This window comes from Oryza glaberrima, chromosome 1 (genome assembly GCF_000147395.1).
Source record: "Oryza glaberrima chromosome 1, OglaRS2, whole genome shotgun sequence".
Classification (NCBI taxonomy): Eukaryota; Viridiplantae; Streptophyta; class Magnoliopsida; order Poales; family Poaceae; genus Oryza; species Oryza glaberrima.
Window position 1 is genome coordinate 22,947,066 of NC_068326.1, and position 15,086 is coordinate 22,962,151.

Here is a 15,086-nt window from a genome sequence, read left to right on the forward strand (position 1 = left end):
TCTTTTACTTTTGCATGCGGAACGGTGTGCGCAACCCTAGCGTGTATGCGTGTCAATCTAGGTTGAAGACGGCAGCCCCGGATAGGATTGGGAGTATCAGCTCCCTTATGGTACATGGAAAGACTGTTTTCAGGAGGTTGAAGACGGCAATCTATGCGAGTTGAGCCTGCAGTTCCACTTGTGGGCTGCAGGCCGAGCGGAGGAAGGTGACGGACTAGGCGGGGCTGAAAAGAAATGATTTAATGGGCTTTCGAATTAAAACCAAGGAAGATGTAAAATTTATCGCAATCAATTTTACCCAGTGCAATGCACGTGCATTTTACTACAAAAGTTTTATTTTAGATCACATGTTAAGCTATGCTTTTACTTTGGACCGGACAACATTTTCTTTGTTTGCATCTTGAACTACCTTCGCTGTTCATCTCTTTCATCCCCACCCAAAACCCGGCTAGCTGGGAACTAGAGGGGATGCACACGCTACTGGTGCTGAGTGGCTCGAGCTCAGACATTGCGTGAGCTCCATCCATGTTGCACCATGGTCAAGCCTGACTTGCTCGGTTTGGTTCCGCTCCATCATAAGTGGAGCCAATTTTCCTATCTCTTCTTATAGGTACCGGTTTATTATAAAAACATGGGGGGAGGGAAATGAAATCTTGGGTTAGGGTTAGGGTTTGGCTGTAGATATTTATATAGGTTAGGATCAATCTAGACTGTCCATTCGATTGGATGGCTCCGGCTTACCCTGCTCGGGCCGCCAAACTATTGGGCCTCCAAATAGGCCAACAAGTTTGCGCAATCAAAGGAGGAGTTAGGGGACGTAAATTAGATTTTATTTACGGGCTGAGACAGTAAAAGGACTGAAAATGGCCCATAGAGAAATTGTGGTTTTTATTTACATTTTTATTTAAATAAATGATGTTTGTGTTATCAAATTAAGCTTCAAAAATTCCAATTAAAATTCAAAGAGCGTTATTAATCATGATTAATTCAATAAAAATTAAATCCAACCATATCATATTATTTCACGGCCTGCGGTGGGAAAATACACAGCTGCTGTCGGTGGGAGAGAAGGGGCATTGTTTATGTCCAGAACTATCTCCTATAACTCCCATGGAACTATAAAATAACTATAATCATTATGTTAACATTAGTTTTTTTTCTGTTGCAACGTACTATTGAATAATATTTTGAGAACGGTTAAAAACACACTATTTTTAGTTTTTTTATTGGACAAATATTTTTAGTTTTAATACACCGTATCGAAGCACGGGTATTTTGCTAGTACTTATAAATATATTTATAAAGTTTATACGTGTAGCGACAATGGATTGATCACCCGTATCCGGTCAGCCGCGCATCAGCGCAGGCGTATCTTGTGCGGTCAGTTGATGCTGGTAGCTATGCATGCACTTGCATCTGATCCTTGCGTGCAGGTCAAAGGGGCCTACAATTCGAATTGAATGGTAGCCAGTACACAAAATTGAATGGGCCTTGAGAAGTCCACGGTTATGACATTAAAACAAGGGAGAATAGCTAATATGGTCCTAAAGTTTCGCTCGTGGGTTATTTTAGTTCTTAATCATTCGTATTGTCTAAACAAGTCCTTTAAATTTATCATGTGGGCTAATATAGTCCTTCGTCCCCACCAAAATCGCCACATGGACATGCCATGTCACCTTCCTATGTAAAATCTATATGATTTGTCCAATTTACCCTTACGCATAGGTAAATAAAAAACAAAAGAAAAAAGTTAAAAAAATATATGGTACATGTAAGAGCAAAAATATACCTCAAAAGGGTGAAAAAAGAAGTATTTTTTCTTATGGTTATGTCTAATTCACCCTTATATTTATTTTTCTTTGATATACGTAAGGGTATATTGGACAATTCATTATAGATTTGTATGAATGATGACATGACATATCCATATGATGATTTTGGTGGACACAGGGACTATTCTAGGCCTTATGACAAAGGTTAAGGATTTCTTTGGACCATTTAAAAGGTTAGGGACTAAATTGATCCTACAAAGAAACTTTAGAGACTAAAGTAGATATTCTCCCTTAAAACAACAAGACAAAATTTACTAAGAGACACTTAAAAAAATATGTAATTAGTTGTGAGACACCGTAAATATATGAATTGCCGCAGAGACCACGCCGCGCCAGCACGCACGCCCTGGCACGTATTACCGTCGCCCGCGCCGTGCTCGGCCCTCGCTGTCGCACGGCCACACTGGCGCCGTCCGATCGTTCCTCTCATTGCTCAACCGCTGCACATGGCAAGGAACCATGAAAAAGGAGGAAGAAATGGAAAAATGATGAAAAAGGCGCTCATGGACGTCGCGCACGCCGCTACCGCATGGTTGAACGGCACCGTCGCCCGGCCCCCACAGCCACACATGCACAAAGCCATCGCCCTGTCACGCCTGCGCGAACCCATCGCATCCAATCGCGCCACAGTTCCCGGTTGCATCCGCGCCCGCCGCATCCAGCCGCGTCGCCATGCCCGGCGCCCCGGCCGTGCTCGCCCTCCGGCCGCTTGCAGCGCCGGCCACTCGCGACGACGGCCGCCCACCATGGTCACCCGCCCGCTCCGTCGCTCGCACAGCACCAGCATCCGTAGCGTCGACTGTCCGCCTCGCCCCTGGTGTCCACTGGCCGCCGTGACTCCCCCCCCCCCCCCCCCTCCCCCCTACGCGAACAGAGCGGGCAGGTGCAGCTGGAGCGGCGTCACGTGACGACGAGGCATGCGCCGGTGCCGCGTGCGTGAGGGCAATCCGGTCTTTTTCGATTGTTTCTCTCTCCATGTTATTCGGAAATAATAAAATAATACGATCGGTGTCTAGTAGCTAATTACTATTCTTTTGCGGTGTCCTATAGCCAATTCATGTCTTTGCGGTATCCTATGACTAATTACATGCTCTCGAGTGTCATGTAAAAAAAATTTACCAAACAATAAAGATATGATTGATGATTGATTATTGATGAGTGGTTAGATTTTTTTTCTTTAAGCCAAATTTTGCTACAGATTTTACGGTTTTAGCTCTTGTATACGACGAAAGTTGATTTTTGGGAAGATATTTTTAAAATATGGTTCTTTACTACTAGACACCGCAACAATTAAAATATATATTTTTTAAGTAGAATAGGAGAGAGAAATAGTGTGCAAAGTTAAAAATACCTTAGGACCCAAATGTCATATTCTTTTTCCTCCTCCCTACTCTCCCTACCCAGGCCGCGTGGTGGCTGGTGCAGGCATGGGCGGCGAGGCTAGGGCCAAGTGGAGGCCGTGACCGTGCGCGCGGAGACCAGCGTGGGCACGAACGTTACACTTTTCAAACGGTTAAACGTGTATTTTATCTAAAAATTTTTCTATACATAGGTTGGTTTAAAAATATCAAATAAATATATTTTAAAATTTGTAATTATGTGCTAATGGGTTCTTTTTTTCGGCGTATCCTAACTTCATCTCCATCTCACCGGACCTGATCTGGAGCTCCCGTAACAACAATTTCGAGCACCAACATTCAAACAGTAGACCGTTTGTGTTCAGCCAAAAAGTTCAACCAAGACCGCACTTCTTACTAGTACAAAACATAGGAAGACTTTGATACAGGTAGTCGTGGAAGCGATCAGTGACATCATGCTTTAATGGTGAGCTGGTTGCTTAGAAGCAATACCAAGATTTTGTTAGACTTTGGCAGAAGAGACTAATTCTGCGCTACTCTCATTGTGTTTTCACAACCTAACGGAGACAGCTCGACATAAACAAACGGATATTCGACGTTCTACCAGATAGGTAGCGACACAGCTCCTAATCCATGTCTAGTTCCAAGTTAAATGCGTAATATGAAGCTACGGTAAACCGCGCAATTGTGTGCTTTATATCTTTCTCGAGTCATTCTGATGTAGCACTTTTGATATGAGAAACATCTCTATACAACATTGGAAAAAGAAAAAAAAAGAGGAAAAGGTTAGTGGTCCTTCCTTTCCCTTTTGTCCCCTCACCCTAGAAATACAATTGGCGCCTAAAATATGCTCAGATTACAAACCACTGGACTACCCCCTTCAAGTGTGCAACGAAGGGCACATTTTCTTACACACACACAGGCAGATACAAGCTGATTTGCCTAAAGCGAATAGAGAGTTGAAAAGCTTTTGACACCTCCGGTGGTGGTTCCTGATCAAGCAGGAACAGGAGCAGCAGGGCACCAATGCAACTTCTTAGGCATCGTCGTCAACCCTGGATTGCCCTGTGCTCTTGGTGCCCAAACTAGCTTGAACTGCCACTTTGTTCCCAATGCTTCGCCGCAAGCTAGCATCAGAGCTCCCATTGGGCATGCAGGATGTGCCATGGTTGGGCACTAATACATCCTCGACATGCCGTAGGGAACAACACCGACCTTTCTGTGTGCACTTGCTGCCACTCCCGCAGCAGTAGCAGCGAGGCCATTGAGAGATCTCGTGTATAGGTTTGTCTCTGCTGCTAACCTTTCAGACGAATCGCTTTTCGGCCCTCCTGATAGATGGAACGGGGGTGCTCTCATGTCCAGAGCAACATCAGTCACAGTGGCACTGTTTGCGCAAGTGTAGGCCTGCTGGTGCAGCGTATACCTTTCGGCCTGCGACGGCTCAGAACAAGCTGACTTACCGGGTATCTGATAATAACCGTAAGCTTGAGGGATTTGTTGCTGGGGAGGATACCCTGAGTTCATTGCCAATCTCCGTGCGTCATAGGAATCCTTTGTGGCACCATTTTCATAAGGCAATACTGGACCAACAACTCTTCCTGGTCTTGCTGTAAAATAAAGAATTACCGCAGATTAGATTCGACTATTATCAACCAAACATGTACAGTATATAATGTATTAACCACAAAGCACCTGTTGGCACTCTTTGTGGAGCTTGCGAGGTCCTCGGGGCATTGCCAGAAAATCTGTCAAATTCCCGGGGATTGCTATAGGGTTCATCAGATGGTTTATCCCTTGATGGGCCAATGCGGGGCTGTTCCTTGGCAGGAATTGGAGTTGAGTGAACAATAGTAGACCTGCAAAACGTAGCAAATGATTCATGATTCAATCTAACTTAAACACAAGAACAAAGTGATCAACCAGGTAGAAGAGAAAATAAAAGTTCTTCGATGGCTTTTTTTTTAAAAGGTTAAAGTCACAAGAAACACTAAGGGCAATTCAACTTGGCCTTCTTGAATCAAATCAAAGTGGATGTACCAGTAACAGACTACCAGTTTCTCATGCAATACCTGAAAGTTAAACTTAGTACTGTACTAATCTATGAACAGAGAGCAACACACATATTAGTACAGTACTAAGTTTAACTTTCAGGTATTGCATGAGAAATTGGTAGTCTGTTACTGGTACATCCACTTTGATTTGATTCAAGACACCTTGTCCTCAGCACATCAGGTATGGTCAATGTGAAGCTTTTAAAAGTGTGACCTTTCCTTGAAGGCAAGAATAAAGTTTCCAGTATGATTTTACACCGTTCGAAACATAGACGATAGGAAAAGAGCAGCTCTATCAAGCTCTGTAATGTGCTTAAAAGTGTTCCGAACAACTGCAACTAGTATGAAAAAACACAGGTTAAACTGAACAGAACGTATGAATAAAAACAATACCTGGGAAGAGAAGTGTGCTTTCTATCCATTGGAATTACCGGGCCATTTCCACCATTTTCTTCAAGATGGGCAAATTGCTTTCTAAATTGATCAACAGCACTACATAACAAAAATGGGTGTTGTTCTCAGTAGGAGTTGATTGAATTAAAAGCACAAGAACATGCATGTGCAACGAAAAACAAAGGTTGGTTCTGGTACATGCATGTGCAAAGGGTCATATATATGTTATATCCAAAGATATGATTGCTAAAACCTTGGGTATAGAAAGGTTGTTCTCTCGGTGCCATTGATATAGTCTTTGAGCAATTGTGGATGGTATTCCAGTATTTCACGGAATATCAACTCTCTTATATCTTCCTTTGTCACTCTTCTACGCTCAAACTCAAACTCCATTTTTGTGATAGGTTGACAGGATGGTTCTCTCTCAACTTTTGCGAGCCCTTTGAAGTATGGATGAGCCAATGCCTGACATGAATAACGAATAACTAAATAATTTTCACAGTTTGAAAATACAATATTTAGTGCTGCTGAGATTAAACAAAGCTGCACCATGCACCATGCTGTTTAAATAGTTACCTCTTCGGCAGTTGGACGGTCCTTTGGATCGAATGCTAATAGTTTTTGTAGAAGATCCAACGCCAAAGGATCTGCACTAGGAAACTTCTGCGAAAATAGGATTGGCTCCTTCTTTCTCATGCTACTCAGATACCTCCTTGCTTTGTCATTCCGGACCTGAGAATAGATTGCCAATGTCAACCTTCCATAACTTAGGTGATACCCAGCAGATAATCAACAGAAGGTTTCCCTGAAAGAATAAGTATCATACCCGAGAAATTGTATCCATGGATGGCGTGCCCAGAAGATCAGTCATCAAATCTAATTGATGGACAACATTTTTACCAGGAAATAAAGGCTTTCCTGTCAGCACCTCAGCAAAGATGCATCCAATGCTCCAAATGTCAATGGCTGGTGTATACTGCAATTTTGTTGAGAATAAATTAACTGATACTACACAGAAAAATTTATCATATTTACATGGTTCAATATTGTCTACACTTCTAAAAAGAGTTGGAGACGACTGTATGCTCTATCTCCATACCACACCCCAGGAGATGTTATATGGCTAGATTTATGTATACATGTGTGTTGTTTGCAAGATGTTTTACAAAAATTACATTCTTTGAGCGTATGCACATATAGGTGGTCGGTTGAAATCGAGTAGTCATGAGTATAAATTGCTAAACTTGAGATTTTTACTTTTGCGTTTTTAATTTTAGATCTTACATAATACTTATTTGGTATCCATCAGGCCATCACAATGAATGTGCGGACACGATACCCAGTCAACCAAATACATATAAGATGGCAGTATAGCATCATTGACCTCTCCTAGTCTTAGCCAAATTAAAACCAAGAATGATATAGTCCATAGCCAACTTAAAACCAAGAATGCTATAGTCCAGCACAAAACTTACCTTTGAAAAGAAGGATCCACAGAGCTCTGGAGCCCTGTACCATCTTGTTGCAACATAATCCTGCAGACAAATGAAGAGACATCAGAGGTGATCCGCGTACACAAATAAGCCAGAAGCCAAAGGTTTAGACAAAACTAAGTTAAAGATAGATATTTCCATGAGCATACCGTCCAAAAGATTGTTGTCGGAGTATCATTGAATGCAACTCGCGCCAGTCCAAAATCACAAATTTTCAGTTTGCAGTTGGAATTAGCTAATATATTCTTCGGCTTCAGGTCCCGGTGATAAACATTAGCTGCAGTTACGTGGACTTAGTATAAGCAAAGCTTGCAAAAGGAAAAAGTAGCACATCTGCATAGAACATTTATGCACATTCTGCTGATAAGAGAATTGGAAAAATGGTAGTGTTGTTCAGAGATTACAGCATAAGCAACCAACCAATATGCAAGTCATAAGCAGATTATTTAATACAAGAACTCTAAAATAATGAGGAAGTAACACATTATCTATCAAGAATACCTGGGATCCTGCGCATTTTCTACCCTTAAAGGTTGCAAAAACAGAGTGATCTTTTTGAAGCATTGAATTCAATAGGGCCCATATGTTTTGCACCTCTCCCCATACCCACCCAAGGCACTTGTTGACACTTGAGACCAGTTGTTTTACGCTATAAATCTGCAAATCATGCTAATCCCATAATTTTATATGGAAATTGCATGAATATCCTACAAGAATCTTACGTAGTACACTAACCAAAAAGGAAGGTATCCAAAGGTAATAATAATATATCTAATCAGGAGACACTGACTCAATGCAGGTTCACTAGAGCACATACATTGTGTGATTCACGTTACATATGATCTTCAAAGCAAAACAATGGACTGAAAGTGACAGTTCCCTACCAGTGTGAATGTATTTCAGAGCCCGGAGTAGTTGGTAAAGAAAGAACTGATAATGCTCCTTCGTCAAGTCATCATTAGCCTTTATAACTTGGTGAAGATCAGACTCCATAAGCTCAAAAACTACATAAATATCTTTGAAATCCCTCCTCGATGGAGGCAACATAATGTGCTTGATCTCAACTATGTCAGGATGTCTTAGCAGCCTCAGAAGCTTGATCTCACGGAGAATCCGTGCAGCATCAGATATGTGTTCAAAGATATCGTGTATCTTCTTGATTGCCACTTTCTCTCCAGTGTGGACATCTATCGCTGAGCACACCACCCCATAGCTTCCCTTACCAATAACTTCCTGAATCTTGTATCGACTTGCATCGCCATACTCCGTGAAAAAATCCGCCTCTGTAGAACTCTGTAAAACAATGGCAGATATCAAGTTAAGAACCACTGAAAACAAAATCACCATTTAGAAAAGGCCACATCAAAAGAAGCTTCAGTGATTAATGGACCGTCTGTCCTCACAATCATATGCAGGTAATTAATGCAAAATGGTCAATGCAGCATAATCCAGAAAGAATGAATGGCACGAAAATTGGAGTATCGCAAAAACCAAGGCAGATCTCCAGAAACTTTTGATGGCCGAAACGTAAATGACCAGATAATTATGGTGCTAGAACCAGCATTAACGAACCGATGCAAATCTCAATTGCTCTGCAGATCAAGACAAATATCTTTACGAGCTACAGATCTCAAAGCTGTAGTTGCCAGAACTGGCATCCTCGGATGCTGCACTTGTGAAGCCAAGTGCTCGTGCACAGATCAGGAGAACCCCACAAGAAAAGGCATCAGCTTTGCTCACCGACAAGGGAAAGGAATGGCCCCCATGCCTCTGCGCGGGCGGCGCCTCGATGCCACACAGGGGTGCGGTCAACTTTTGCATGTGAATTACAAGTTGTTATAGTATGGGAGCACCAAATTTCAGCTTTTCATCCCAAATGTGGGCAAAAGTCTTTCCGAAACGCAGTGCAGTGCGAGGGGATTGCAGAAAACGAATGGAACAACGGCAGGAAGGAGGGAAGAAGGACGACATATAATCATGCGAAGGACTCCCAACTCAATTTGGACTAGAAGGATCAGCAACGGCTAACCAACAACAGAACAAGGACCAAAAGAAGACATTTATGCCGAACAGCAACGGCGATTCAAACTTTCGAATTGACACGGCATTGAAAAAAGGAAAAAATAAACTAAAACAGGCACACGCCGAATCCATCAGAAAGATGCCAGAAGGTCACCGACGTAAAAAAAATTTCTGCCGAACTGAAAGGGAAAGAAAATCCTATCATGATGATGCCATATACTAACAACGTCAAAATTCTACAGAACTGAAATCTGGAGGTAAAAATAAATCCGTTCAGAATGACGCAAGAACGTCAACAACATCAGAAAGGGGAAAAAATCGAACTTCCAGACGGGCAGAGACCCAAATCATCGCAAGGAAGCCGCACGAGCAGCTCAAACCGCACAGAAACGGCAGGGCAAGCGGAAGAGCACGGAACCAATTCACACCGAAGCAAAGAACGCTCGAAACCAAGAGAGAGAGATCTCCCGAGCCAAAACCAAAGCCCACCTTCTTGCGCTGATCCTGCTGCATCTCGCCGCCCCGCCGGATCTCGCACCAAAAATATCCTCAGAAACAAACGCCGCCGCTTCCCCTCCCTCCCGGCTACCACAGCAACCCCAACAAGCCCACCTCCAGATCAATCCGCCAAGAATCAACGGGTCAGACTCAGACACACGGCATTGGCTCGCGCCGCGCCGCGCCGCCGCGAGGCCGAGAAAAGCGCACACGCCGCAGGTGAGGGGACGGGAAAAGGCCGGAAGGAAGGAAGGCGCGGGCGGGGGGAGACCCTAACCCTAGCGACCGCCTGCGCCGGCTGGGGGCAGGGCTAGGGCTCCCTCTCCTCCTCTTCCTCCTCCTCTCGCCTTCGCTCTGCGCGAGCCCTCAAGAGAGAGAGAGAGAGAGGAATAAGAGAGAGAAGCACGGGAGGAGAGAGAGAGAGAGAGAGGGTGGAGGTGGCCGGTGCGCTTTCTTTTCTCGCCATGAATCTCGGGGATGGGTTTGCTTTAAACTTCGCGCTCGGACGAGATTGCCCCTCCCCTTCCCGGTTGGCCGACTGTCGTGGGTCGCGTGCGGTGGGCCGGCGCGGCGGCCGTCCGATCGGCATCTGACGTCTATTGGGCGGAGGCTGGCAAGGTCAATCCTTTTGTTAATTAATTAATTTCGAAATCAAAATACGGCAGTTTCCTAGCGCGATCGTTTTTTTGTACCGTACCAGCTCGGCGTATTTTAGGACTGTTCGCCGGTTACAAAGTAGCAGGGTCAAACTTGGTAGTAGCAGTAGTAGTTTTTATCCTCTCCGGATAATCACCAACCCTTTCGGGGATTTGTAAAAATGGTCGTTCTTACTCCTGGGTTAAAACCGGATAAGTGTAGTAGTAGTATATCAGTATAGGAGCAAAAGGAAGAAAGTATTGAATACTGTCTTCTTATATATAGTTGACCACCCTGGAACTGGAAGGGGATCAAACTGTTGGCAGTAACTAGGCTTATCCGCATTCAATAAAAGCCAAGCCAATCCATCCAAGATACCTTGGCGCTTTTTAACGGGGCTCGCGTGTCTGCCGCCCGTTGCGTGTTTTCCGCCGACGTCGAGCCGTGCATGCACGGCGGTGGCAAAAGCCTCAGTAAATAGGCCGCGGCGTGGGCAGCCCCAGCCGCAGCGGCGCCGTCAGTAGGCTAGGCGCGCCCGGGGAAAATTAACTATCTCCACTTTTAGATTGAACAATTATTCAAATACCCCTTTTAAGTTTTAAATTTGCACATATGTTTTTTCTCTCTTAAGAAATATATTCTTAACTATTTGCCACTTTTACCTACATGACATACTAACATGGCAATGAAGAGTAGAAACCGGTGTGGGACCCACTAGTCAGCCTCTCCTCTCTCCGGTCCGGCGTGGCGCCGCACCACGCCCACCGCCGCCCCTACGCCTCCTCCTCCGGCGCCGCTGTTCCACTGGCGGCGCCACCGCGAGGGGCCCGTCCAGCGACACTACGCCTTCTCCGCCAACGCCGCCGCCGCGAGGGCCCCGTCCGCCGTCACTACACTTCCTCCTCCGCCGGCGCCGCTGCTACACCTCCTCGGTCGTCGCCTCCACCGCCATCTCCACCACTGTGAGGAGCACCTCCGCCGCTGCTCGGCCTCCATCTCTGCCACTCCAGCCCAACGATGCGGTCACCTTCACTGTCGCCAAGCATGATGCCGCCGGCATCGACGAGCTGGCCACGGACAACCCGAGGGAGGTTGCCAAGATTGCATCGCTCGTGCTGGCGCTCCCGTAGGGCGGCGCAGTGCTCACCGTGCAGGCCACCATGTTGCTGCGGCTGGCGGCGCCGCGCAGCCTCGCCCTCGGCGTCACCGTGCACCACGCAGCATGCGACGGCGCGAGCACGACACACTCCACACCTGCGCTGCCTCTGCTCCGCCGCCGGTTGGATCCTCACCGTCTGGGTGGCTGGGACGCCCGGAGGTGGAGAAGAAGGAGAGGAGAGGGGCTGATAGGTGGGGTCCATGTTTGTTTTCACGTGGGCACGACACGGCGGCACGCCACGTAGGCAAAAGTAACAAATAGTTAAAAAATCATCTCTCTCCAGTGACAAATTATTAAGAAAAAATCTAAAAGAGATACTCCCTCCGTTCCATAATATGAGACACAACTACTTTTTTCAAATGTTCCATAATATAGAGCGTGCATGCATACATGCAATTAATTAGTACCTCTTCCCTATTAAATTATGTTTTTTTTAAATCCTCCACCCTCAAGATCTCTAATTTTATTGGGTGCATGTATTTTATTTATTATGGTGATACAAATTAGGAGATAATAATAATTATTTCTTGGTCTTTGAAGTAAGGGTGGTTGTACTTATACTTTAGAATGGATGGAATATTTGGATAAGTGACAAATCTAGAAGTGGCAAATAGTTAAATTCCCCGGCGCGCCCGGGCCAGGCAGCCTCGATCGCTCGGGTTGGATGCGGCGGCCGCTTTGCGTGGCTGCCAGGCTTCTTCCCTCGCCACCAGAACAACCGCACGCGGCGCGCGCCTCCCGAATCTTCCTTCCTCTTTACCGTTGCGTGCGCAAAATCAAAATTTTCCCCACTCTTCTTTTCTCCCTTTCTTATTTTCCTCTCTCTCCCCCCCTTTTTTTTTATTTTCTCACTCTTTTCTACGATGTTTTACTTCTTTTCTTTTACTTTGCGTCTTGGGTTCTTAGCTTGCTGCTCACTTTTACTTTTGGTTGGTCATTGGATAAGCCTCCATTGGGTAAAAGAACGTGGTACTGGTAGACAGCCAATACGTGAAAGGTTGAAAGAGGAGGCGTATATGCACTCGCACACTTCTTCTCAAAATAAAATTTGCTTTTCTTTGTAAAAGTGTATGCTACGTCAGTACGTGTGCGCCTCCGTTTGACGTTATTCATCTGCGCTGTGTACGTTTCGTGAGTGGCTTTTAGCTTTGGGTGGGCATTAGGTGGTGGGCATTTTTGATTTGTGATGGAATTGAGGTTTCAACTAATTAAGTGTGCCTTTCTGCCGCATCCTGAAGGTTCATCCTGTGCTGTTTTTTCTTGAAGAAAATCTTTGGTGCATGCACTGCTCTTTTTCAGGGAGCTGACAGTTGTAAGATTGCTAGCTTAAATTTGGTGCAATTTAAGGGTAGTATTTAAGGGCTTGTTTGGTTCAGAACCAAATTTTGCCCTACCAAATTAGGTTGTATTAAATTTGAACTATTGTAGGTAAAATTTGGTAGCAAACCAAATATTCACTTTCTACTATAGAAGTTACCAAAATTTTGACAGGACAATAAATTGGTATCAAACCAAATCAGCCCTAAAATATAGTATTAGTACCCATTTTAATAAAAAATAATAATAAGCTTAACTACCACAACATTTGTATTTGCGACTCTATTAATACACCTCATCACCCACAACAAATTTCATACAAGTATAACATATCATCTTCTCCCCCATATCATTTTCATAATATTTTATGATCCATCATTTATATATCCCTCCATCAATTCCACAGGAAAGCGCGGGATATCACCTACTTTAAAAAAAGATAGCGATGTTGGCTGTGAATTTACCACCACCCCATTTATTTCCATTGTATACTTTGTAAAATAACCACCTACACCCCCCCCCCCCCCCAAAAAAAAAACTTCTGTGGTTTCATTATATGCTTTCTAGGACAACATTTAAAATGGTGCACTGTCAAATTAGCAATCGTGCGTGTACAAAATACACATGTCCATATACACTAGTACAGAGTAGCACACAAATGCTGGTTCCAAAGGATCCAACAATGCTGAATTTGGAACGAGCATTGCTAAGTACACTTTCGTGATTTTTTTATGTAAAATAAAACCTAGTCAAGGCTGCGTCTCGTTCGAACTAAAAAAAAAAAGTCGTTTTGTGATGGTAGAGAGTATGTGGTTTTTTCTAGCTTGTTTCATAAGTGGTTCCTCCTTCCCACCACAAAGTTCCGGCTCAAATTCCACAAGTTGAGTAATTAATTTTGCCAACAACAACACGGGCGCGCATGCAAGATGCCTCATTCGATCATGCAAAGCATGTGCATATGCATATTATTGGAAGTAACAGATGGAGGATCGGAGTGTAAACTACTGGCATCATGGCTTTAGTTGCTCCTTAATTGTTAATCTATGCACACCACAAGATCAGTCTTCAAGAAAAATATACTATCCGGACACCACAGGAGCTTTCCAATCAACTACTACCATGAGTCTTTAACACACACTGATAGGACTGCTAAACTACAGTTCTAGAAGCTCTTTCTTGCACATCCTTTTCTCTGAGGGGTGTTTTCCTAAAGAGAGTTCTGCACGCCCTAAAACCATCGTCCGGGTTCTAAAAGGACACATCTGATACGGTGCATATATTTTTTTTTGGCTTATCTTAGTCTTGACCGACCTTAGACAGAATTAATTCTCTCTTGTATACATATCTTGCAGCAGCATATAGCAATATATATATATCGTCAACCTAACTCAGGCTCCGTTTGAGTTCGGTAGGGGCAGAAAAAAAAACCTTTAGCACATGATTAATTGAGTTATAATTCTTTTAAATTTTAAAAATAGATTTATCTAATATTTCAAATCAACTTTTATTTAGAAAGTTTTCGTAATGTATCGTTTAACCATTTTAAAAGCATGCTAACAAAAATTAAAGTAAAATCTGTATATTAAACAGATAAAAACGGGGCTTAGCGTGTCCCCTCATCTGTATCATCTTTTATTTCCTTTTCTAAAATAAAAAAAAAGAAAAAAAAACCTAACTCAGTGTCCCAGTCGCTCGCTATATATGACTCACTATGCATACGTGTGGCCGCACCCGCACTTCACCTGCACGGCTGCACTGCACGTACAGCGCAACGGTTTTGTGTTGCGCGGTCGCCGTCCCCCTCTCCGCGTCGAGGGAAAACTTCGCCCTCCTTCTTCCTCCTCTTCTTCTTCTTCTTTTATGCGTTTTATGAGGCCCTGACCGCGACGGCGTTCGCTCGATACACCTGACCGCCCGCGCTGGCGGCTGGCCCCGTCTTCTCCTCCGTGCCCGTGACGCGAGTGTCGGTGGCACGGCCGCTCCCACGCGCGCGCACGGGGTAAATCATCATCAGGACACCTTCCGGCGACGACCACACGCACCGGTGGCTGCGCGGCGCGACGTACGTGTCGCGCGGCCTGTGGCTCTTGCGCGGGTTGACTACTGCGAGTTGTTTTCTTTTCCCTAAAGCTTCAGATAGAATCGTTCGGCGGCGGCATGATGGGAGGAGCTCAGATCCGTTCGTACTACTCCTACGCAATACGCATCCTTCCTTCCTACAGTATTCTTTCATTATTGTTTCTTTTCTTTCTTTTTTTTTGTCCGGGAAGGCCGTGTTAACTGTTCACTCTGCTTGGTTTCTCGGAGGCCGTGACCAAAGCTGT

General features: G+C 44.5%; 1 protein-coding gene across 1 annotated transcript; it reads right to left on the bottom strand.

Annotated features, from left to right (window-relative positions):
* Positions 1–3,863: 3,863 nt before the first annotated feature.
* LOC127776784 (mitogen-activated protein kinase 10) lies at positions 3,864–10,093 on the bottom strand. Its single transcript, XM_052303333.1, has 10 exons — positions 9,642–10,093; positions 8,015–8,423; positions 7,280–7,407; positions 7,113–7,172; positions 6,464–6,613; positions 6,214–6,369; positions 5,891–6,102; positions 5,638–5,736; positions 4,886–5,049; positions 3,864–4,800 (listed from the first exon to the last, which is right to left on the bottom strand). The coding sequence occupies exons 1-10, from the start codon at positions 9,663–9,665 to the stop codon at positions 4,367–4,369; spliced, it is 1,836 nt and encodes a 611-aa protein (XP_052159293.1). The 5' UTR covers positions 9,666–10,093; the 3' UTR covers positions 3,864–4,366.
* Between the last annotated feature and the right edge of the window lie 4,993 nt (positions 10,094–15,086).

What these genes read in the sequence shown, in the direction of transcription:
- LOC127776784 (XM_052303333.1), bottom strand. Translation starts at nt 9,665, where the DNA reads ATGCAGCAGGATCAGCGCAAGAAG. An exon ending in CGACAACAATCTTTTGGACG is followed by an intron (nt 7,173 to 7,279) that starts GTATGCTCATGG and finishes ATTTGTCTGCAG; the next exon opens with GATTATGTTGCAACAAGATG. An exon ending in ACCGTCCAACTGCCGAAGAG is followed by an intron (nt 6,103 to 6,213) that starts GTAACTATTTAA and finishes TATTCATGTCAG; the next exon opens with GCATTGGCTCATCCATACTT.